General features: G+C 46.4%; 3 protein-coding genes across 3 annotated transcripts; all 3 read left to right on the forward strand.

The window, feature by feature from the left end:
* Positions 1 to 1,348: 1,348 nt before the first annotated feature.
* On the forward strand, positions 1,349 to 3,367 carry LOC124660043 (MRN complex-interacting protein-like). Its single transcript, XM_047197840.1, has 4 exons — positions 1,349 to 1,399; positions 1,499 to 1,787; positions 3,033 to 3,224; positions 3,321 to 3,367. The coding sequence occupies exons 1-4, from the start codon at positions 1,349 to 1,351 to the stop codon at positions 3,365 to 3,367; spliced, it is 579 nt and encodes a 192-aa protein (XP_047053796.1).
* Positions 3,368 to 11,598: 8,231 nt separating this feature from the next.
* Positions 11,599 to 16,829, forward strand: LOC124660878 (protein IQ-DOMAIN 31-like). The gene is made up of 7 exons (XM_047198718.1): positions 11,599 to 11,701; positions 12,160 to 12,292; positions 12,762 to 12,989; positions 13,439 to 13,642; positions 14,692 to 14,751; positions 14,910 to 15,900; positions 16,501 to 16,829. The coding sequence occupies exons 2-7, from the start codon at positions 12,200 to 12,202 to the stop codon at positions 16,530 to 16,532; spliced, it is 1,608 nt and encodes a 535-aa protein (XP_047054674.1). The 5' UTR covers positions 11,599 to 11,701; positions 12,160 to 12,199; the 3' UTR covers positions 16,533 to 16,829.
* Positions 16,830 to 17,618: 789 nt separating this feature from the next.
* On the forward strand, positions 17,619 to 19,461 carry LOC124663204 (pentatricopeptide repeat-containing protein At1g08070, chloroplastic-like; the record flags this gene model as incomplete). The annotated part of the gene is made up of 2 exons (XM_047200929.1): positions 17,619 to 17,665; positions 17,727 to 19,461. Coding segments are annotated over 2 exons (1,782 nt in total), but the record flags the coding sequence as incomplete, so codon positions are not given.
* Between the last annotated feature and the right edge of the window lie 3,392 nt (positions 19,462 to 22,853).

Consider the following 22,853-nt stretch of genomic DNA (forward strand, 5'->3'; position numbering starts at 1 on the left):
CATTCCAGTATTTCATTGAGGAATAGATCGATGGAATTAAAATCTTAGCAATTTTTACGTAAGATGTAAAGCCCTTAAAAACAGATCGTCTGTATTCCAACCTTGTGCTACAACATCGATGGAATTAAAATCTAATGGACACAGGCTCAGGAGACATTGGCAAGCCGAATTACATGAGGTTTGTTGTCAATTTGTCATACACAACATCACATCGAGCAACACATAAAAAACTCAGGGGCTCGTGAATGAACATGGTAAAAGATAGATAGGTAGAAAGGAAGTCAGATTGATTAAGAACCTGGAACTGAATACAAGAGATGTGGAACAGATTGCTAAAAGATAATTATGACTTGTAACTGCACCTAGCGGAAGAGGCAAAGGAGCTCTCAGGGAGGAGGTCGGAGCAAAGGAGAGGACGCCTGCAACAGCTCATGGAGGAGGCCGGCGATGCATCCCATGGAAGAGAGGGCTCTCAGGGAGGGGACGCTAATCGCGTGGAGCCGACGGCGATCTATGCGGTGCGATGGCGCTGCCAGCTCCATGGCGGCGCATATGGGGGAGGGGCGGATGAGAGGAATCGACGTTGGGGACAGCGCTGCCCAGCCTCATGCTGCCGTCGCTATATGCCAGCAAGTCGCCACCGCTCTGCTTCAGAGCTCTCCTTCGCTCGAGGCGCATCCTGTGTAGAGCCGCGCGTTCCCTTCCTCTCCGGACTCGGGCGTGTCAACGCGGGGGAATCCATGCGGCGTGATTTTTGGATTGAAACGGGGAAGTTATACTTGCCCGGTTTTCTGTTGCTCGTTTTGTGCGGTATGTTGGACGATGGAGTTGGACGAAACGGACGTTGTACTGGATTGACGACGGAATGCATTCCTTGTTTTTAGATAGCAGAGATTGTCATCTCAAAAAAAAAAAGATAGCAGAGATTGTATGGATTGATATCTGGGAAATCATAAATGGATTTCCGTCAGTTGTATGGCAATTTTTCTGTGATTGATCTCCTGTGATTGATTCCCCTTAAATGGATTCCCGTTAAATGGATTTCTGATCTGATTTTGTCGTTTGTTTTGGTAAGTATATAACGGATGGCTGGATGGCAAGCGGGAGACGTTTAGTAAGATTGGATGGTCAAGATGTCTTCAATCTTTGACATCAAACATTTTTGACGACGTACCAACTCGAATATAATACTCGTAAAGATAATAATCCCAAAAAAATCCCGCCGCGTCAGAACCTCCATTTTAGAGCGGGAGAAACGCAAAAATTCCCCAACATCTTCTTCCCTCTCAAAATTCCAAACCCATCTCGGTTCGCTCTCTCCACCCCCATTCGAGACCTTGGATTCGCCATGGCGACGCTCTTCCTCGCCCTGGAGTGCGTGCAGTGCTCCACCATGCAGGCGCGCGCCTCAACCAAACCGACCCCCCGTCGATCCCGCTCCTGTTTGTCTGACGATTGATCCGACCTTTCCGTTTCTCTGTCTGCCCTTCGACGCCAGGTGAAGCAGCAGAAGAAGAGCAGCAACAAGTGGGTGTGCGTGGTCTGCAACCAGCGCCAGTCCGTGCTCCGCGTGCACGCCCGCGGCTACCGCGCCGCCGACCTCCGCCGCTTCGTCCAGGAGGCCAACCTCGCGCGCGGCCGCGGCGCGCCCGTGCCGGTGCCCGACGCGGACTGGGATCAGCAAGAGGAGCCTCCGAGGGAGAAGAGGAGGATGGACTGGTCCGAGTACCTGGACGACACCAGGGAGCATCATGGCGGCCTCGATGTTGCCGGTTCTCAAGATTATGGTATGCCTAAATCATGTTCGATGTAATGCCTGACTAGATTTAGCAGCATTGCATCCGTCGATGCACCCTCTCATTCGGGCCAAATATGAATTGAGTAAGGTGGCTTTAGTACTTCAATGGTGCCGCATTGCCTCGTGGGATCAGTGTTACTCCTACTTCGCAACCTGGGAATCTGGGATACTGTGAATCAGCTAATGTGCATTTCATCTTGTAAGGTTTAACCTAACAGAGGCCTTGCTGGACTGAAATTCTGTAACCTGTAGGGCCTGCAGGGCTCCAATTTGAATTGCTATAAATTTAGATGTCACTGGAGCGAGTAAACAGTTTCACAAGTTCCTTGCACAATGACCTGCATTTAAAAGCTTGATTGTTTGTTTTTGTCCATCCCGGAGCTAGAAAAAGATAGTTAGATTGCTGCATTTTGTATTCAAGGTGTGGCTGTATATAGTGTGCTTCTAGGTCTTAAATTAGTTCGGTTCATGTTTATTCATTATGAGCACATTGCACTTTCCTGTATCTGGTTTAATATCATTTGCACAAAACATTTGGGTTTGGTTCTCCTTGCACATAGCACAAGTTGAGCATGCGTTGCACTTGCACCAGTTTTTTGAATTTACCTGATCATAAATGCGCCTGATATGTTGAACACAACGCAAGATGACTATGATTTGCACTCTGCACCAGTTTTTTTGAATCCGACCTGATCATACCTGCGCCGGATATGCCCGGTTGTAGACGCCACATAAGTGGGTGATGTCTGGCTGGCCCTGTCTGTGGCAGCACAGGTCTGATCAGGCTCTGGTTCAAAACGAAATGTTGGCCACATAAGTGGGTGATGTCTGGCTGGCTCTGTCTTTGGCAGCATTGGTCTGATCAGGCTCTGGTTCAAAACAAAATATTGCAGACGGCAACACATTACGTGGTCCTATACGCTAGAAAACTAAACCCTTGTGTTTTGTGCAGGCGTTGTCGAATTAGGAAATGGAAAGTGCAATCTACTCTATTTATTCTTCAGTTTGATTAGCATTGCATGCTGACTGGCCACATTTGCAATGCATGATTCAACTATTTTTAATACTCCCTCCGTCTAAAAATAGGTGTCTCACTTTTATCTAGATATAGATGTATCTAGATGCATTTTAGTTAGAGATACATCCGTATCTAGATGAAGTTGAGACGCCTATTTTTAGATGGAGGGAGTAGCAGTTTCCTAATTGTTCTTATGCTGCAATTAACAATGTATAGGAATTGAAGTGACAACTGAGTTACCTCAAGAAAGACCTAAAGTTCCTTCCTTGAAGAGGCCTCCCAAAGCCCAATTAGGTGCAGCTGGAAAAAGGCCCAAGCCTCCAATTAACCCCTCTTTATCCAAGATGCAGCAAATGGAACAAGGATCAGCTCGCTCAACTCTCAGCTCTGCAACTTCTACTGCTGAAGGCAATACATGAAAAATTATTATCACATTTTCTTACACTTGTCATGACCGAAACAGTGAAGTTAAAAAATCACATAATTTTCTTGTGCAGCACAAAGATCAAAATTCAGCAAGTATTTGGACGATAGCTTCTTTGAAGATATAAGGCAAGAGGGATCTGGGCTCCATTGGACTGAACTTGAGGAAAGTGCTCCCACTACTGAGGTAGTGGTGGATGATGAGGTACACCCGGATTTCAAGTGATACTGATCTCATCTTGGATTTCTGTAGCATATATGTTACATGGGACATGGCATGTTGTTAGATAAGATCAAATGTGCTATTAGCAAAATGTTACTGTATTATGTTTGATGGCTCTATGAATTGGAGTACATTGAGTTGTATGGAAAAAAGAACTGAAAGAAAAATAGGGTACATGCTAACTTTTCTACACAATGATGCTAAGAGTGTATCTTCTCGACCTCTTATTTCGCACCCACCTTCATCCTTTTAGTTTCAGATACATGTGTGCTACTAAGATATTCTATGTTAAGATAGAGATGAGAATATGTCACACTAGTTTAAGTGACATAAGCTTTTTTGCTTGAATGCGTGAGTACATCAACCTGTCATTTTAGTTAAGAAAGTATTAACACCCATTTGTTTAATGTTCTCAATAACATGCTAAAGTGAAAAATGATGGGTTATCTTGAGGATGTTGGCCAACAATTTTTAGTTAGCTAGCCACGTAATTCTTAAAAGAGAAAACCTTGGAACTACTTTATTTACTGGGAAACTCCAGAATCATTAGGTATTGTCTTTGCATAGGCAAACTGCTGCAAACTCCTTTGTGTTCACGGGGAGGATGCATGAACCTGTAACATCTTCACCGAGTAGGTTCAAGTAATAGTATGCTGGAAAAAATGTTGCTGGCATGTATTGATACTACATGACATGATGGGCCAAGGAATTAAAAAATGTTCTGGATTGTGAGTGTTCACTCTCTAGTTTACTGAACACCAGACAACTCAACTCTGGCTCTAGCCAATTTTTTTTATAACTTTCTAACTTCATTTGTCTCAAGTGTCGATACTTTTCTAAATCCTTTTTTTTTTTTTGAAGGAATATACTTTTCTAAATCCTAATAATATTATCGTAAGAGTGATGCCAGTGGCACCAGCTGATTTTCCTTGGTGATTTTGTCAAACAAATAGTATCTTAAGCAAGTTTGCTCGGCTTCAAGAAGTTTCTGGATCCTCCACTTAGGCAACTGATCATTATGGTCGTCGTAGGACTGTCTGATGAAGCGCTACATAAATACAAACTATGTTAATTCCTTCGTAAAAATCAAAAGGGTGTTTTTCTGCACCACGTTCAGTCTAGTTCCATTTCTTTTCATCATGATCAACCCTCTTTTTTGCATACCATCATTTATAGTCTTGTCAAATGCATTATCCTCTTACTTAATTTGGCCACATCATGCTTCTCCTAGTAGGCCATGCAAAAAAGCCAGTCGAATGATTGTTGCTATTTTTCTATTGGAACGATAGAGCTGCCAGTTGCCCACATTTTATATAACTGCTGATGAACCAGTACTCAGTCAATCATTTCATATATTTTTCAGTAACTTCATATTTAGAGTGTAGAACCAATATTTATAACTCATCTATTTGGTTGGTATGTGAACTGCATCCACTTAGATTATTCCTTTGAAAGCTATTGACTCTATATGCCCCTCCTTGCTTTAGATCGTTCTGAACTTACCATTTTAGGTATCATAATCGTGATGAAGTTTAGACGGTTGAGTGGTTGTATTCTAGGGAAGAATACCGTTCAATTTCATTGTTAAACGTTATTACTATTGATCTGCTCCTGGTAGCACATGCATTTAGGCATACATCTGCTAAATTTCGCACGATTAGAAGTGTAGAACTATTAGATATAGTTTAGCTCTCCTGCATCCTCACCGTGCGTTCACTCATGACACTGGCAAGCACAGAGTTGTGCCTGTTGACTGTTGAGGTGACGTGCTTTGTAGTGCACCTTTAAGGCGAGCAATGGCCGACAGCTCTGCGCGCCTTGACATATATTTCTCGTTTGGTACCAAACAGCTAGGCACGATACCCGGTTCTGCATTGCTCTCCAGGACTCGTCTGCATTCCCTCATTCACATGTATTCATGTTTTTGATTTACAGCCGAACAGGAACTGTCGTAAGAGTAGTAGTTTACGTGATCTGGATTCATATTATAGTATCTACAGCAGTTTATACGCATTTAAAATTGTTGTGATAGTCTAGTACCGTCCCTGTCAACAGTTAGTGGTACTACAACCACTCCTAACCCTTCCATCCTGTTATTAATGCACACAACAAACATCTCTGCGTCAAACTGCGTGATGTAGCTGCAAACTCATCTCCAAACACCATTTTGGTCTACGTCCCAAGCTTGCATTTCGGCACCTCAACCAAAAATCTTTTTGCCACTCCATTTTAGCAGCATGTCAAACTATTATACATGCACTTTTTTTAGATGTTTTGAGTAGGTGCACTGACGATGATCCTCGAAACATTACTATAGTAATACTGGCGCTGTGGCGCGTGCTAGACCATTTGGTTTGGCAATTGAGTACTGTGCTTTCCTGTCGTTGCTTTAGTAGAATGCGAAGTTTTTTGAGTTGACAGTATCTTATGCTCACAGTGCAGCTTTGACCACTTGGTGAATAATTTGGCGGTGAGATATGCTCTCTCCCTTCTCTTTTAGTCTACATCATAGACTATAATTTTGTCTGATATTAGTCTATATTTTAGCTTCGTAATACAACAACATAAATAAAAGAGGTTCTGCTCTCTTTGTTGGATGTCATTAATTTTAATGTAGCTTGAATTGGTTGTTTACATATGAAAATCATAATATTAAACGATTTACTAATTGATGTTAAAATTTGTAGAATGTGGACTAAAAAGGACGGAGTGAGTATGTGCCTTGATGTTGTGTTTATCTATCCCACGCAAGTTTGGCCGTGTCATTCTAAAGTTGAATTGCCTTTGAATTATTTGATGAACAAATGGTTTGCTTTCGCTGAGCATAATTGGGTTCATGATCGTGTTGTTGTCCTTTATTCCCTCCCTGTGCTTTTCTTCATCTTTTCCTTTACCTCCTCTTTACTTAGACGACCATCCCTTTCTTTTGTTATTCAAAGAGAAGCCGTCTTAGTGTTTCAGCTCGGGTTAGGTCAAGTGCTCTAGAGCTTGGAACTTTTTTCAAGCTAGTAGAAACGAAAGGAGATCAACATCTGGATAATGCCGGGGTTGCGCTAAACTGACGGGTTCTGCCCCCTCAGGGCATCTCCATAAACGGATCGCTGAGCGATCGTTTGCGTCCTCGCGAACGAAAAATGCGTCTGGGGCTAGACCCCCGGCGCATAGTGATCGGGCTATCCGCGAAGACACAAGCCTAGCCCAAATATGCGCCTTGGATGCCTCTCTGCGGACCTGTCGAGTGTTTGCTCGCGTTTGCCGGACGTTTCGTCGGGCCTGCCTGGCAGCGACCCAGTGTCCGCTCGCGTCTGTCGTACGTTTCGTCGGACCTGCCTGGCAGCGAACCAGGCTCGATGCGTATTCTCAGGCCCGTGGCGCCGCTGCGTCGCTTCGGCAGTCTGCGCCATGTTAATGGCGATGCCTCGCTTGCCGAGTGACCGCCGCCCACCTTTGGCAGCGAAGTTATGGCGATGCCACGCGTGCCTTCGGCGTATATAAAGAGGGCGCGCGCTCTTCTTCCTCATCCACTCCTCCACACAAACCCTAGCCGCCACAACCACCATCATAGCGCCACCTAGCTCTTCCTGCGACGCAACCAACCCCGCGAGGAACTCCATGGCGGGTCAAGGTGGCCGGAGAGGTGGTCGAGGCCGCGGGCGTGGCCGCCCCCGGGGCCGGGGCCGCCGAGGTGGAGCAACTACGGCCCCATAGTCACCATCGCATGCGCCATCATCGTCTTCGCAGGAGCACCGGTGCTTCGAGTTCCTCCTCTGTATCGACCATGACCCCCTCGACATCAAACGGCTCCCAGACAAATTCGCCGAGTTCGTCGATGGCGTCGAGCTGACCAGGTTGTAGCTACGGGATGCCAACTGCAACTTTTGCCGGTGGCCTGTCGAGGTCTTGTTCGACGGGCAGGGCAAGATGTACCTGCACACCGGGTGGGACAAGTTCGTCTGCGACCTCGTTCTCGAGCCCGGCTGCCAACTCACCTTCCTCTACGAGGGGGATGTCGAGATGATCGTCAAGGTGTTAGACCACACATCCTGCTGCAGGCACTACCACACTAGCGAGTCTGGCTCGGACACCGAAAGTTAGAACTGTAGAGTGTTCTTTCTTTGCAGCGAATATGGCCACGGGACAATTGAAGCCGCTAGTGGCGGTTTCTGGATGTGCTTCCTCGATAGGACCAACAGGGCTATCATTAACAGTTGGAGTTGGTTCTAGTTTGAGTGATTGAGAGTGTTCTTTCTTGGTAGCGTACATACGAAATCGAAATCTGTGAAGTCAACACTAGTTAGGTTTACTCATTTTGCAATGTTTTAACTATGTATTAGTTTGTGTAACCCATATTCCAAACTATGTATTAGTTTATGTAAAACCATGTTTTCAATAATGTATTAGTTTGTGTAATGTTTGCAACTATGTTTAAATGAAAAAGAGAAAAAAAAGTAGGTAAAATGATATGTCGTCGGTCACTGGAGACACCCCAAGCGCAAACGAATGCGCGGACAAAAAATAACCGTTTTCCCATACGCGACGCAAATTCTGGATCAATCAACTGGACCAAAGGTTGTACTAGTAGTAAGTGCATTTTTATCGGGTCGACCCATCTGATTTTGACATGTCCGAATCGATTCGTGCGGACAGACGGATCGGTCACACACACACACTCCATCCAGATGGACCGACCCATCTGCCCCAACCCATCGACGCATCGAATTTGAAAAACCGATGCGTCGATGCGAACATCACGTTTTTCCTCCGGTGGTCGCCTGCTTGGACCGAGGGCCCAACGGTCTTCTGCCTTAGGTCATCAATGAAATTAGGCTGGCTCTACCACTTTGCTCTGGCGGCGCCGTCCGACACCTGCCGTTCATCAATGTCGTCGTTTAATTCTACACGCCATCGTCCAATGCTCCGGCCCTTTTTAAGCAGGCTAGCGACGACCATTTTCTTCCACAAACCTCACTTTGTCCATTCCACACCACCACCACCACGAGGTTGCCGAGGAAGGAGCGTTGGGAGAGGCCAGAGTCAGCCACCACCACTCCCTCGCCACCATCGTCGCCCAACCCCATGGCCATTGATCTCTTCGGTTTTGAGTTCGGCATCACCATCCACCAAGGCATGAACTGGGATAGGTTGCGCTTGCCCCAAAGGTTCACCTCCATCGTCGATGGGCAAGAGCCCCACCATGTCCTTATGCGTGTGTCCGGCGGCGCGACCAGTGTGTGGTCCATGGAGGTGATGTTCAACAGCGAATGCCACATGTTCCTCCACAATGGCTGGAGGCGCTTCGCCCGTCATTGAAGTCGGACACTTCGCTGTCTTCAAGTACGACGGTTTCACCTCAAAGTCTTCGACGAGACCATGTGCCGCCGCCACTACCACTCGGATGGGATGATTAGGAGACGCCAAGATAAAGCCGATGTAGTCTTCTACCATGTTTAGTTCAGAATTTTCTATGCAATAGATTTACCAGAAAGGTTCGAATAGATCAAAACCACTGAATGCGCTGTCTGGGCCGGCCGGATTGACGCCGAAATTATGTTCGCCGCGTAACCGAAACGGACTGCCGATTTAGATCGGAGTGCTGGACATGCCCTAAAAGCATCTCTAGTGGCTCCTCTATATGATCCTCTAAATATGTATAGATGACCATGAGCTGAAAAAACGCTTCTAGTGGCTTGATCTAAACAGCCATCTAAATATAGAGAACCATCCATTTGCTTATACGGCCCAATCGACCATACCATCACTAGCAGTACCTCTTTATCGTCCAATTACGTGCGATGCGATGCTGTTACTCCCTGGAGACAAATCAAATCCATGGCGACACCGACATGATTCGCTGTCCGCCCCGTACCGGCGTCCAGCGGGCGGTGGCCCAGCCCGGTGCGGTGCCCAAAGCCGACGGACGGACGGACGGGTGGTTGTTGGCCGGTCCTGGTCGATCGTCCACGGACGGCATTGCCAGGGCAATGTCCCGGGTTCGGTTGGTTCATCGCTGTTGCCCATTCCGTCCGTGCTTTCTCCGGTGTCGCCCGGACTTGTAGTGACGGCGCAAACAAATAAGAGATTAGATGCTTTTGCTGCCGCTGCCCTTTGGTTTTTCATTTGGGGCGGTGGTGACGTTTTTCATTTGGGGTTGAAAATGATGGTGACTGGACATGGCGCATCGGATAGCACTCGTCGTCGTGGTCGATGCCGGTCAAGTTTACTGTTAGCACGTCCGGGAGGCCGCGAGGCGCACACGCCACCGACCGCGCGCACTATCGTGGCCGATTTAGTAGTAATTGCTGTAGACGCTGACGGCCGTCTACTCCTCCTGCTCTGCGTCCGGCCGTGTGCGTTTTTGGTAGTATGCGAGTATTTGATCGTTGTACCAAACCTGAAAGCTGAAATGTGTCATCTACAGATCTACTACAGCTCCGGCCGTGTGTGTGTTAGTAATATTTGATCGCTGTACCAAACCTGAAATGTGTCCGTTGCGCCGGGCGGAGCATTGCGTCGCGCCTACCCTCTCGATGATTCGCTGCTGCTGCTGCTGCCTTAATCTGGGTTTTAGCGAGCATAAAGCCGCAGATTGTGGTGCTAAACAAGAGCACGCGTGGGAGCGGGGCCACCCCACTGCGCCACTTTTTGCCTAGCGGATGATAAATAAGAGTACTGTACAAGTGTACATCATCTGAGCAATCATCTGCTTTATTTTTTAGTTTTTCAGATTTTACATTATCTGAATTTTTTCATGAAACTCAGATGGCGCAGAATACCTTTGCTACCAGATGATGTATCTTATGTCGCCTGCGCTATAAAACTTTAAATAAAAAAATCAAACTTTAGCATATTTTAAATGAAATTCAAAGAAACTAGTCTCGGAATCTGTCGTCCTTCGATTCCTTGTCGGCCTCGCGGATAATGGACTCCCAGAAGTCGGTGTCCATCTCCATGTCCAAGGAGATGTTGATGATGATTGAAGGGCCGGCAGAGGAGGCCGCACTGGTCGTAGATGACGCCACACATGCAGGTGCAACTGCAGCTTGCTAGGCGGCCAGCTCGTCATAGTACTCAAGCTCCGGCGCCACGTGCTCCAGGTGAGGGCGGCGCGAAACTCGGCCATGGCCATCTCGCCGGCTTGGCGGATGGACATCCACATGTACTGTCGGAGGATTTGGCTCCTTGTCGCGGCACATCACCTCGAATGACGGCGCGAGGAAATTCACGTCCTCGCAGCTCTCAACCACCGGGAAGTTCATTGGACCGCACGGCCGTCGAGCCGCCACAACATGGCGTTATACATGCGGGCAGGAAGCCCCGACATCTTGAAGGTGCCCAACCAAAGTCGGCGCTACTGCGCGGGACGTCATCTCCTCACGCGGGCGGTAGGGCGTGGCGGGGGCGACAAATCTTTGGCGGCACGGCCTGATCTACTCGCGACGGTGGCTAGGGCGTCGATGCACGAGCAAAGAATTTAGTTGAGATTTTTTTTAGGGCAATGTACTATTAATTGACTCAACTAGTCGATAAACGCGTCTCCATACATCTATGTCTAAATAAAATTAAATCAATTAATTTAAGTGGAATGCAGTACTACTATTTTACACCTTCATCTAAGCACGCTGACATGCGGCCCCTACGGCGAGCCGACTGCCGGTCGCGTGCGCATGTACCGCCGAGCGCCACAGCTCAGCTCGCCAGCAAAACTGGGAAAAGCGAGCGAGGGCATCGCCGCAGCTTTCTTCTCTCGTGCCAAACCGTCCAGAACTCGATGGTAGGTCACTGACATGTCGGCCCAGAGGCTCGCTGGTCCCGCCGCTCGGCACCAGCGGCGTGGGCGCGGCAGTGCATCCTGCAGCCACCTGCTAGCGGAGCTGCGCATGGCCCCACATGTCAGTTTACGGATATGTACTACGTAGAGGCAGGCGATGGTGCACTCCGCTGCGGCCCGGGTCCCGCGCACTGTCAGTCAGTCAGTTGCCCCTCTGGGTCTCTCCTCCGGCCTTTTTGATCCTTCGTCTCGCCCAAACGGATCCACCACCTCCCACGCTACAGCTACAGAACAAATAGGAGGAGGGAAGCAGTGCGCGTCTGCCTGCAATGGAGGCGTGACTGAGCGAGCGGTGGTTGGCGCGGATAGATAGATAGATAGAGAGGTAGCTGGCTGGCTGCCAACGGAAGTGGATTTCTTTCTCCGCCCGGCGCGTCCTCCTCCTCCGGCGAGGCAACGTCTGTCCACCAGGTGCGTCTTGCCTCTCGCGCCATTCCCCGTGCCGCATTACCCTCGTGCTTGCCTAAATATTTCTGAAAACGCCTCTGCTTTTGCGCCAACTGCTTGCTTATTGCTTGGTCCTGCGGGTTCGTGGCCGGTTCATGGGGAGTTTACTGCAGCAGTTTCGCTGTCTGTTCAGATCCGTTCCTCCCTAGAGCAAGCTCCACTCTGGTTGGTTGGCGACTTTGCTTTCTCGCGTTTGCGCTTTACCTGCCGCTGCCATTCCATCTCCACATCGTCTTCCTTCAGTGCGCTCTGCTACTCCCTCACTCTCTGCTTGCTTCTGACTCAATTTTCCAGCTTTGTTCTACTACTGGTTTTCTTGATGCTATTTCGGTTTGCCATTCTTGTTTTTCTCCAAAATTTTAAAGGAGTTGTGCGGTCCGGATCTGTGTGCTGACCTGACCAGCCGACCTACTGCATTACAGGTACGGAATCTCCGGCGTCTGGGCTGTTTAGGCTACCACCATGGGGAAATCCCCGGCCAAGTGGATAAAGTCGGTGCTCCTCGGCAAGAAGTCATCAAAGTCCACTTCTGCCAAGGCAAAGGATTTACTGCCGGTAAGGACTTTCATACTCCCCATATGTTGTTACCAGGTAGTAGTTTGCTAGAGGAGGGGTTTACACTTGATTTATGCAAATTCTCAGTGGAGAATTTCCGCATATGCATTCAGGTCTGCTTTCACAGTTGCTACTAGTTACCTAGGTTACTGCAGTACTTCTACAGCTCGAGTGAAAGTCGTACCAATTTAAAATTTCCACAACAGTTGTCTCAACAACAGATTTTCCACAATTCTAATCACAAGGAGTCAATTTGCCATACCTAAGAAACAGTAGATGCATGCCTTTCAAGTTGCTCTTTCTTTCCTCTGCTTTATTCATGTTGCCGGGTTGCTGCTAACTACCTATGTGTGTGTGCGCCTTATGCAAACAATCAGTTAGGACTTTGAAGTTGATAGCATCGTGTTTTTCCTCCTGCTCCTTTCTTTTGTCTGGTTGAGCTGACCATATTTTTGTCACTGAAACGTAGAAGGCTGCAAACGGCAACGGGCACGCTGCTGGGAAGGAGCCTGAGCTCTCTGGCAATTCTCCTGTGATCTCGGAGCCGGTACTCGTTACCAATGGAATATCCAACTTGGCCAACGGGAGCGCAATGGGAAGCATGGCAGGGACTGGGTCTGACATGCCCATTAGTCCCGAGAAACTGAGAGAAGAACTGGCAGCCACCAAGGCGCAAGCGGCTTTTCGAGGTTACCTGGTACGTGGTAACACATTTTCCGTTGACTGATTTATACAGTGTTTGCACAGTTCGTGTCACCCTGGCTGCAAACTCTACAAGTGTTGCTCCTAGACCTATTATGCGGTGGCTCATGGGAAAAAAACAGAAAAAGGAACAAGTATAGCCAGCCTGTTAAAAAGGAAATTCACCCGTCCTTACAAAAAGCTTATTGGCTGATTTAGACGAAATCATTAGTGTCTGCCTCTACTTTAGCACTTTTATAATTTTCTTTAGGAATCTATAAAAAGCACCATCTACAATAGCGTGTTCCAGAGTCCCTACATGAACTGTCGTTACAAAAAGAAATGCATCTAAATCTTGGATTTCTGAAAAAGTAGTAATCACCCGTGTGTTACGAACATTGTCATTTACATTTAGTTGCAGTAGCACGCTGCTAATGTTAGAATGGTTGTGAACCTGTTGCGCAGGCACGCAGGGCATTCCGCGCGTTAAAAGGTATCATAAGACTTCAGGCACTGATTCGAGGGCATCTTGTAAGGAGGCAGGCTGTTTCGACCCTTCGCGCGACATGGCTGATTGTAAAGTTTCAAGCTCAAGTTCGTGGAAGAAATACTAGACTTTCTAATGCTGCCATGCAATTATCTGTGAAGTTTGGACAACGTAACTTTGGGGTGAGTATCTCTCCATTCTCCCTGCCTTTTTGCATGTTCTGCTTTTATTTAGTTAATAATTTGGTTATAGAGAATAAATGACCGCAACCTTCAAAGTGTCGTAATATATCTGGCACGCTATATTTTTTATGAAGTACTTATTGCACAAAGTAATGCACGGCTCAACATCAAAGCAGCAATATTGCCTTCAACTAGTCCCCAGCATATGAAGCAGCATACAAGCCTAGTGTTTAATAGATGTTATGTACCTGCATTATACTAACAATAGCAAGAAAACAGTGTTTAACTGTACACCTTTCTGTGTCATGGTCTTCATTATTGCGTTACTTTACGGTGCAAGTTCAGTGTATTGTTGTATTGGCGTTGATTGTAACGACAGTTTGCTTTTTTATCCTTAGTTTTTAATTCTTAGATTAATGGACATGTCCTCGTAGATCGTTGTAGAATAGAGTATTTTCTTCTTGGGTGCTTGGGAGACCGAACATGCTTTTGTTTCATGTGGTCCCATTGCAACTCAAGAGACTCTGTATCCTATAAATAATTCATGAATGACAAATGTTTTCTTAGGGTATTCCTTACTTGTAGACTAACTAGCTGTCTTAGTAACCTATAAAGCTATAGCGTTCTTCGTGGGTGATTTCGCATAGCATAGCTTTGACTGTCACTGTTGATATGGTGACCATTAAATCCATCCCACATTTGTTGTTCTAGCATTTTTACAATTTTAGAAATACAAAGAATTACCACTTTTACAGCACAACATTTAAAAGTTGCTCGTTTCACACGCATTTTCTATTCAGAAGTTCAGAATGAAAACGCTGCCCATTCCATTGAAAAAGTCACCGATTTATTCTGCAGAACTACAGTACAAATTGTATATGTTGAGCATGCAACTGTATTTTATTTTTAATGCTTCCTCTTTTCTTTTCATTGGAAGGTTATTTCTCAAAGCTTTAAAACTTAGCGCTGTATTCCCCTTGTGCAATTTTCACTGTTTGATAGCTAGTATGTCAGAAGAATCTGAAACAGCTGTTGCTTGCATCTATCAGGGTGACAAGTCGTTGGATGCATGGAAGGAGAAGCTAGCTTCAAATGCATATGTCCGAAAGGTATGCAATTTTTTTTGAGGATAAATTATTTATTGTGAGGAAAAAAAGTATCGATGCTGCCCATTCTTATCAAAGAAATGCATGTCATCACATCAAGTTTACTTTCTAATTGTGTTCCAGAGTTGTACTTGTTCTAACTCATATTTGCATATTTATAGCTTTTGTCTTCGTCAACTTCGGTACAAGCTCTTCACTTTCAATATGACGAGACGGACCCCAATTCAGCCTACAACTGGCTGGAGAGATGGACAATAGGCTGCATCTGGAGACCTGTTTCCAAACCAAAAATAGTCGCTGATGGGAAACCACAAGTAAAGAAGGCCAGTTATGCCATGGAAACTAAATCAGCAAAGTTAAAGCGTAATGTTCGGAAGTTTTCTGCTGCTACAGTTGAGACTCAAACAAATACTGCTGAACCTGAAAAATCAAAAAGAAATCCAAGGAAATTCTCTGGATCGCCTGCTGATTCAGTACCAGATAGCCAGTTATCTGAACTTGAGAAGGTTAAAAGGAACCTTAAAAAAGCAACTAACTCCATGGTTGAGGCCTCTAAGATATCTAATTCAAAGGCTGATGCCTCGAAGGTATCAAATTCCATAACTGACGAACCAAAGATATCTGATTCCATGGCTGACTCCTCAAAGATATCCAGTGTGGTGAACGGTATCTCTGGCCATCACGACAATCAATGTGAGAAACCACTGCAGAGTGTATGTGAGGCTTCGTTTCCTCCTGAAACTCACGATCCTCACAGTGGCGATCTTTTGGAAAATTCAAATATGGAGACACCATTCTTAACTGAGGAAACATCTAATGTACCTAGTATACTCGCTCAAGCAGATGAAGTCATGGAACTGCGAAACCTTGATAATGGAGATGATACCATAGAAAAGAAAGAAGAAACTAGGTACAAGGAAGAACCTCTGTCTAATGGACAAGTTAGAACTAAGAGGAGGTCTTCATTCTCTAATTCAGAATATCCGGAGAGTGGAACCAAGAACACTCCAGTTCCACCAAGGAAGCCAAGCTATATGGCTCCAACAGAATCCTTAAAGGCAAAATTGCGAGGACCACCCAGATTAGATTTTGATCTACCGGTTGACAAGAATGGCTTCACCCGCCGCCAGTCTCTTCCTTCTGCTCCAAACAGTAAGTTTTGTTCCCACTTGAATTTTCATGAAAAAGAGAACACTAGGCTGAGCTTGCAATTGTTGCATACAGAAAGATCAGTTCAAAATGGTGTTAGCAATGCTCTGACAACTGATAGATATTTTTCCCAGATAAGGTAGCTAAAAACTATCTCGCCATGTGCATCTGAAAGTGCACGTCAACCAAATTATTGCATTATCATTACAATATTTGTGCAATCTGTCAACAAAGATAACGACAAGCTACATAATCAAGAGCGAAATCAAACATTACATAGCCAATTATAAATGGTACCTCAACTAGGACATATATCCCTTCATGGAGATGCCAATGGGCATGCAGTGCATTTAGGCATTTAGCTATCTGCAGATATATTTTTTCGAAATGGGGTAGCCCCAGCCTCTATCTGCAGATATATGGTTGCTGACATTGGAATGTACCTGTGTGTATCTGATTAGGATTAGATTTTAGAGCTTACAAGTTGGAATTACATGTTTTTGAGAAATGTCAAGCTCTATAAATTGTATAATTCTGAAACCTAAGTATTGGGTTTTGCTTTTCATTTCTGATATTTCGCTTGTTTCGTTCTGCTATCTGCAGATAGAGGAGTCAAAACGGAATGGAGACGTTGAAGAGGCTTTCAAACTTCCGTCTGAAGCTTTTCTCCATCTGAAGAGTGCAATGTTCTGGATGAAGTCTGCTGCTGTCTAACTCTCTCTGTCCTTGTCGTTCTGTCTACGTTGTAAAGATCTGTTTTTATGATTTTATCCCTGTGTTGAACTAGCTTGTTGTGATCTGTCCGGTGCTATTTCCGTCGATTTTCATATGGTTCCATTGTACCATGTACCATGCAAAATGTATAGCTACAGTTATTTGGCTCATTTGTGTTGTGATAACGACACAGCAGAACTACTTGCATTATTCTGGTGTGTGATGTCATGAATACTACAAGTCTGCATATAGCTGTTCTTATCTCTTTTTTCACCGCACATTATTTCAAATGTTGCGAATGCAAGGTGCTTGGTGGGGTGTTTATAAAAATAAACCAACCTTTGACTAGGTGCTTAGTTAGACATCTGACTAGTATGAATTACCACCGGTGCTTAGAAACTGATTAATTTTTCTAAGCACCTCTCTAAACATTGCCATTGTACGTTAGCCTTTGGTCACTTAAATTGCACATTTCCTAGCTTCAGTTGCATCACTAAAGTGTGCAATTTGAGCACAACGGTCCTACAATTTCGAGTCTGAGACGTTTTATATGGATCAAGGTGGATGGCCATGATTTGATGGTAATTCAAAAGATCTAGAGAACATGACTGATTTATTTTAAGACGGATGACTGATTTATTTTCAAATGTACGCTTTCCCTTTTGTGTCTGGCCGTGGCAATGTGTTCTCAGTTTTTAGTTGCTACTGTGCACGTATCTACCAGAGCCCTGAGATGTGATTTACTTGGCCAAAGCAACTAGTAGCAGTCTAACGTAGCCGTCACCTGCGAGCAAGCACGGCCGACGGCGCCCTCGCCGATGCATTCCCAAACCCAAAGCATTGCCGCCGTCCCGCATCGCGCACGACGGACAGCGGTCGGCCGGTCGCCGCGACAACGTCTGCACTGCCAACTAACTGAACAAGTGAGCCGAGCCGCACCTTTTCTCAGCGCGACATGCCTTGCCGCCGCCGCCGCACCCTATCGAGGCAACAAACACCCACGCTAACCGCTCCCGCCGCCGCCGCGGCCCCAACTCTCCCGCCGAGCACCGCCCTCCCTCAGCAATGGAGGCCTACCTCCTGAAGACCCGACCGCTCCACGCCCTCCTCTCCGACGCCAGCACCTCCCGCGCCGCACGCCACCTGTTCGACGCGGTGCCGCGCCCGACGCCGGCGCTCTGCGGCATCCTCCTCTCCGCGCTCTCCAGGCTCTCCTCGCACCATGAGCTCCTCCAGGGCCTCTCCTCGATGCACCGCAAGGGCGCCAACGTCCCGGCCGGCTGTGTCCCGCTCGTCGTCAAGTCGTGCGCGCTCTCGGCTGCGTCCTGCCAGGGCAGGCAGGTGCACTGCCACGCGCTTGTCCGCGGCCTTCTTGGGGATGTCTTTGTGCACACGGCCCTGGTGGATTTCTACGCCAAGAACGGGGACATGGGGTCTGCCGTGAGGGTCTTCGAGGAGATGCCGGTGAAGGACCCGATACCGATCAACTGTTTGATCACCGGCTATTCAAAGGCCGGCGACGTGGATAAGGCCAGGAAGCTGTTTGATGGCATGTCGAGGAGGACGTCCGCTTCGTGGAATTCGATGATCGCGTGCTATTCTCACCGCGGAGAGTTCCGGGAAGCGTTGACGCTGTTTGATCGGATGCTGGGTGAGGGCGCGAGGCCAAACGCTATCACCATCACGACGGTGTTCTCGATCTGTGCCAAGTCGGGTGATCTTGATACTGGGAAGCGGGTAAGGGCTCTGGTCGGAGAGGAGGATCTGCAGAACGTGATAGTGCACACTGCTTTGATGGAGATGTATGTGAAGTGTCGGGCTATTGACGAGGCGCGTCAGGAGTTTGACCGTATGTCGCGGAGAGATGTCGTGGCATGGAGCACTATGATTGCTGGTTATGCGCAGAATGGCAGGCCACATGAGTCTCTGGAGCTGTTTGAGAGGATGAAGGCAACCGATTGCAGGCCAAATGAAGTGACACTTGTTGGCGTGCTGTCTGCGTGTGCTCAGTTGGGTTCTGATGAACTAGTAGAGCAGATTGGGAACTACGCCGAGAGCCAAAGACTGCCACTTACCAGTTACCTAGGATCCGCACTAATTGACATGTACACCAGGTGTGGGCATGTCGGTCGAGCCCGAGGTGTCTTCGACCGGATGGAACAAAAGGGGGTCATCACCTGGAACTCCATGATCAGAGGCCTAGCAATGAACGGATTTGCAGAAGACGCGATCGGCTTGTATGAAAAGATGGAGGAGGACGGTGTCCAGCCTAACGAGATCACCTTTGTGGCGCTGCTGGCAGCATGCACACATGCTGGCTTGATAGACCAAGGCATGTCATTCTTCGAAGAGATGAAAGGAAAACACCATATTTCCCCTCAAGTGGAGCATTGCGCATGCATAGTGGACCTCCACTGTAAATCAGGAAGTCTGTGGGAGGCGTACAAGTTCGTCTGTGACATGGAGGTCGAACCAAATGCAGTGATCTGGACCACTCTGCTCAGTGCCTGCAGAGTCCATGCTGACGTTAAGCTCGCCAAGCTCGCCGCGAGCAAGCTCCTGTTAATGGAGCCCGACAACTCGTCGATCTACGTCCTCCTGTCCAACATCTACGCCGATGCCGGTCTCTGGGGTGATGTGAGGGAGATAAGGGACCTGATGAGGAGCAAGAACGTGCAGAAGCTGTCTGCCTACAGTTGGATAAAGCTGGACGGTGAGGTGCACAAGTTCTTGGTGCAAGACACATATCACCCGAAATCAGCCGAGATTTACGAGGTTGTCGACAGCCTGGGGTTGCTGCTGGACCGAGCCGACTCTGATCCCGACCTGCCAGTTTCAGAGTTTTGCTGAACAACACTATGTATCCCATGACTTGATCCTCACAGAGCCAAAGTAGAATGTAGATTGTGTTTTGTGCTTTGGTTTTGATTCAATTAGTTTAGGGCTGGTTCCCGTGCCTGGTGGCCGCATCCCCAGGTCATCACCTTCGACTCCTGCTTCGAATCCCTCTGTCCGCCAGCATCCTCCCTGATCTACCAGGCTGTGCAACACTGCCATCCGCAGCATGAAGGCAATCTTGACAATTAAGGACTCGGATGTCAATTCCTATCACCCAAAAGGGCATCAAAGTTAACAGTGGCCTGAAAAATTCTTTCCCAAACGATCTCTCGATTCAGTTTACAGGTATGAGTACAAGTCGATCCAGTGCAGTTTTCAACCAATCCTTTTTTGGACATGTCGTCACATATTCAGTGTTTGATAAATGATTCTACGTGGTAGAGTAAACAGTGGAGCTGTTCAGTAATATATCTTCACGACTCTCAATCAAGAATTATCATTGGAATTCCATAAACCTGCAATGTTGTTATTTCTGTATATAATATATAGTGCAACCTTGAGTTGCAGCGAAATATTTTGATCATGCAGGTAGGTATTTTTTTCTGTATCATGCAACAGGGTGTAATGATGTCATCTATTTTGGATAGGGATCAGCATCTAATAACAATGACTTTAGTCCATTAAGCAGATCTTCAAATAATGCAAACTCTGCATTCTCATCATTTCTTTATATGCTTTCTTTCCATTCCGAAATCGCTGTTCTAAAGTTTGATAAAGAAATTTCTTATTTTTCTGTAAATGACATAGTTGACATACACTTTCTTAGTCTTAGTCTTAGGGGATGTTATTTTGCTTCGCGAAGATTGATTTTCAGGTGCTAAACTTCATATGTGAGACTGAGATGTGTCGAAGGTGAGATGGGGAAGGGAATTTTGTTCAGTTGTCTGCCGTAGCATGGTTAAATAAATTAGCATATGAAATTATTAATGTTATTGAGGGCTATATTTAACAAATTGGCATATGAAATTATTAATGTCATTGAGGACTATATTTATATATGCCTTCATTATTGTTAAGCTCCCACAGACAGCTGCCAGCTGATCATGGCCCTGAGCTTTGAGCCTCGGAGTGTCCACCATCACCTGGACACAAACTCCTGCTCTCTCGGAAAATGGTGATCCGTCCTTCGAAAACAAGGTAATTTTTGTTTTAGAATCGAGGAAAAGATATCTGCATTGTTATTCTCGCATGATCACGGTGCACATATATGTAGTACTGAGGGACTTCTTCTTTTGCTCTAATTGGTTCTGCTGCTGTTGTAAGTGATGTTTAAGTACTCTGTTGTAGCTGACTACAGAGTTAAAATATATGTTCCGTATCAAGCATAATATTAGAAGTCAGGTTGAAGTTGAACTGAAACTCAGTTAAGAAAAAAAAACAGTAAAGCTTGATGGGTTGTATGTCGCACAACACTCTATACATTAGTACATTTTTTCCCTTTAAAAATTCACCTTCTGCAATTTGGTTGTGAACTCCAAAATGTATTTGTCTCTTTTCTTTGAGACAAAACTTGGCCTTTGTTCATCTCCACTAATATATAAGTAATTTCAAATCTAATTATCTTCAAGTTCAGTTAGTGCTCGATCTGTGCAACGCTCATCTCCTTTGGGTACTAATCCTTTTCCTTTGTCTAATTTTGCCATGTGTTCCCACAGCCAGCTGAAAGAGTCATGTTATATCAAGAAATAAAAATTCCATACCAGCAGTCAAGCATCGGCGGCATTTCCTCGCCCCGATTCCTCACATTCCTTGCCGTCAGGTCTGAAACCCTGCCCTCACATTTGAGTTTTGGCATGTTACCCTGGCAAACTTACTCTTCCAGGGCACACGATATGCCCCCATCCTTTATTTCGTGCTATGCTGGTTGATGATCGTGTGTAGTGGTCGACGAGCAGATATCTGTTTATGACAGTTCTTGAGCCCTTTTCCAGGGTAAATAAATCTTGTGCTGGTAGTGGTTTGATATTAAACTCCGGGCAGTTATTGTTACTTCGTACATTTCAATTCTCTAGGTATACGTATATGCTTTAATTACACAATTGTTCCGTGTATAGAGGTGTGAAGCTACAAGAGGTAGCTTAGCCACTGTAGAGTCAAATTGTGACATCGTGTTGAATGGTTAGTTGTGAGATGTTTCAAGTAGAGTTATTTTATGAAATGGATAATATTCATCCGAGTGATTTCTAAGTTGTAGAGACGGTTGATAGCGAAAGAACTATTGGTAGCGTACCCTATTTTAGCATGCTATTTCTAGGATTTGCACCCCCACCACTCTCGATATCGCCTTTTCAGTTTTGAAAAAAATATATTCTTTGAGGCTACTTCTAGGATTTGCACCCCCACCACTCTCGATATCGTCTTTTCAGTTTTGAAAAAAAAATCAAAAATAAAATTCTTTGAGATGGCCATGTGTTATGTTATCTAGGTATAAGGAAAATTAACAACCATGAATTTCGACCTATTTTGCAAAATGATGATATTTTCCGGTAAAATGGCGATGAAAAAAATTCAAATCTAAAAATTTTCAAAAAAAATCATTCCCACTGGCCACTTCTCCACCTTCTTTACTCATCCTCCTTCACTTTTCCACCTTCTCTCCTCCTCTTCTTCCACTTCTTCACCTTTTTTTTTCTCACCCTCTTCTACTTCTCCACCTTCTCCCCTCCTTCTCTTTCCCTTCTCTTTCCCTTCTCCACATTCTTTCTTCTCCTCCTCCTCCTTCTCGTCTTTCACTTTTTCAGTGTCTTCTCTTCGGCGACGACGACCACTCCTAATGACAGCGACCACCTCCTCCACGACGACTACAACCACCTTCTCTCCGGCAACGATGACCACCTCCTTCCCGACTATGGTGACTACCTCCTCTTCGGCAATGGCGACCACCCCCTCCCCGACGACAATGACCACCTCCAATGCCTTGCTCCGATGACCAGCTCCGACGCCCTGCTCCGGCTCCTCTCCTAGATCTCGTGAACACCACGAGGAGGCAACATAGACTTGATTGCTTTCTTTTATTTTTTAGGGTGTTCTATGTCAAATCACATGGACAGGTTGGCTTAGGTCCTAGCTTTTTTAAATTTTTTTGCAAAAAACAAAACACTGGCAGCGGACCGGCTAGCCCAGCTACCTTTCGTACCGTGCTCGGGCCCTACATGGGCCGGGACGGCATGGCCCGTCTGTTAACGGGCCTTTGTGTGCCGGGCCGTGCCAGGCACGTGAAGCACTGTGCCGTGCCGGCCCGGCCCGTTGGCCAGGTCTGCCTGCGCGTGCGGCGGGTCGCTTCGGCGCCGCAACGCGCGGCGTACAGGAGCCCGCTAGCATCCTCAACAAAGAAAAAAAAAACA

This window comes from Lolium rigidum, chromosome 6 (genome assembly GCF_022539505.1).
Source record: "Lolium rigidum isolate FL_2022 chromosome 6, APGP_CSIRO_Lrig_0.1, whole genome shotgun sequence".
NCBI lineage: Eukaryota > Viridiplantae > Streptophyta > Magnoliopsida > Poales > Poaceae > Lolium > Lolium rigidum.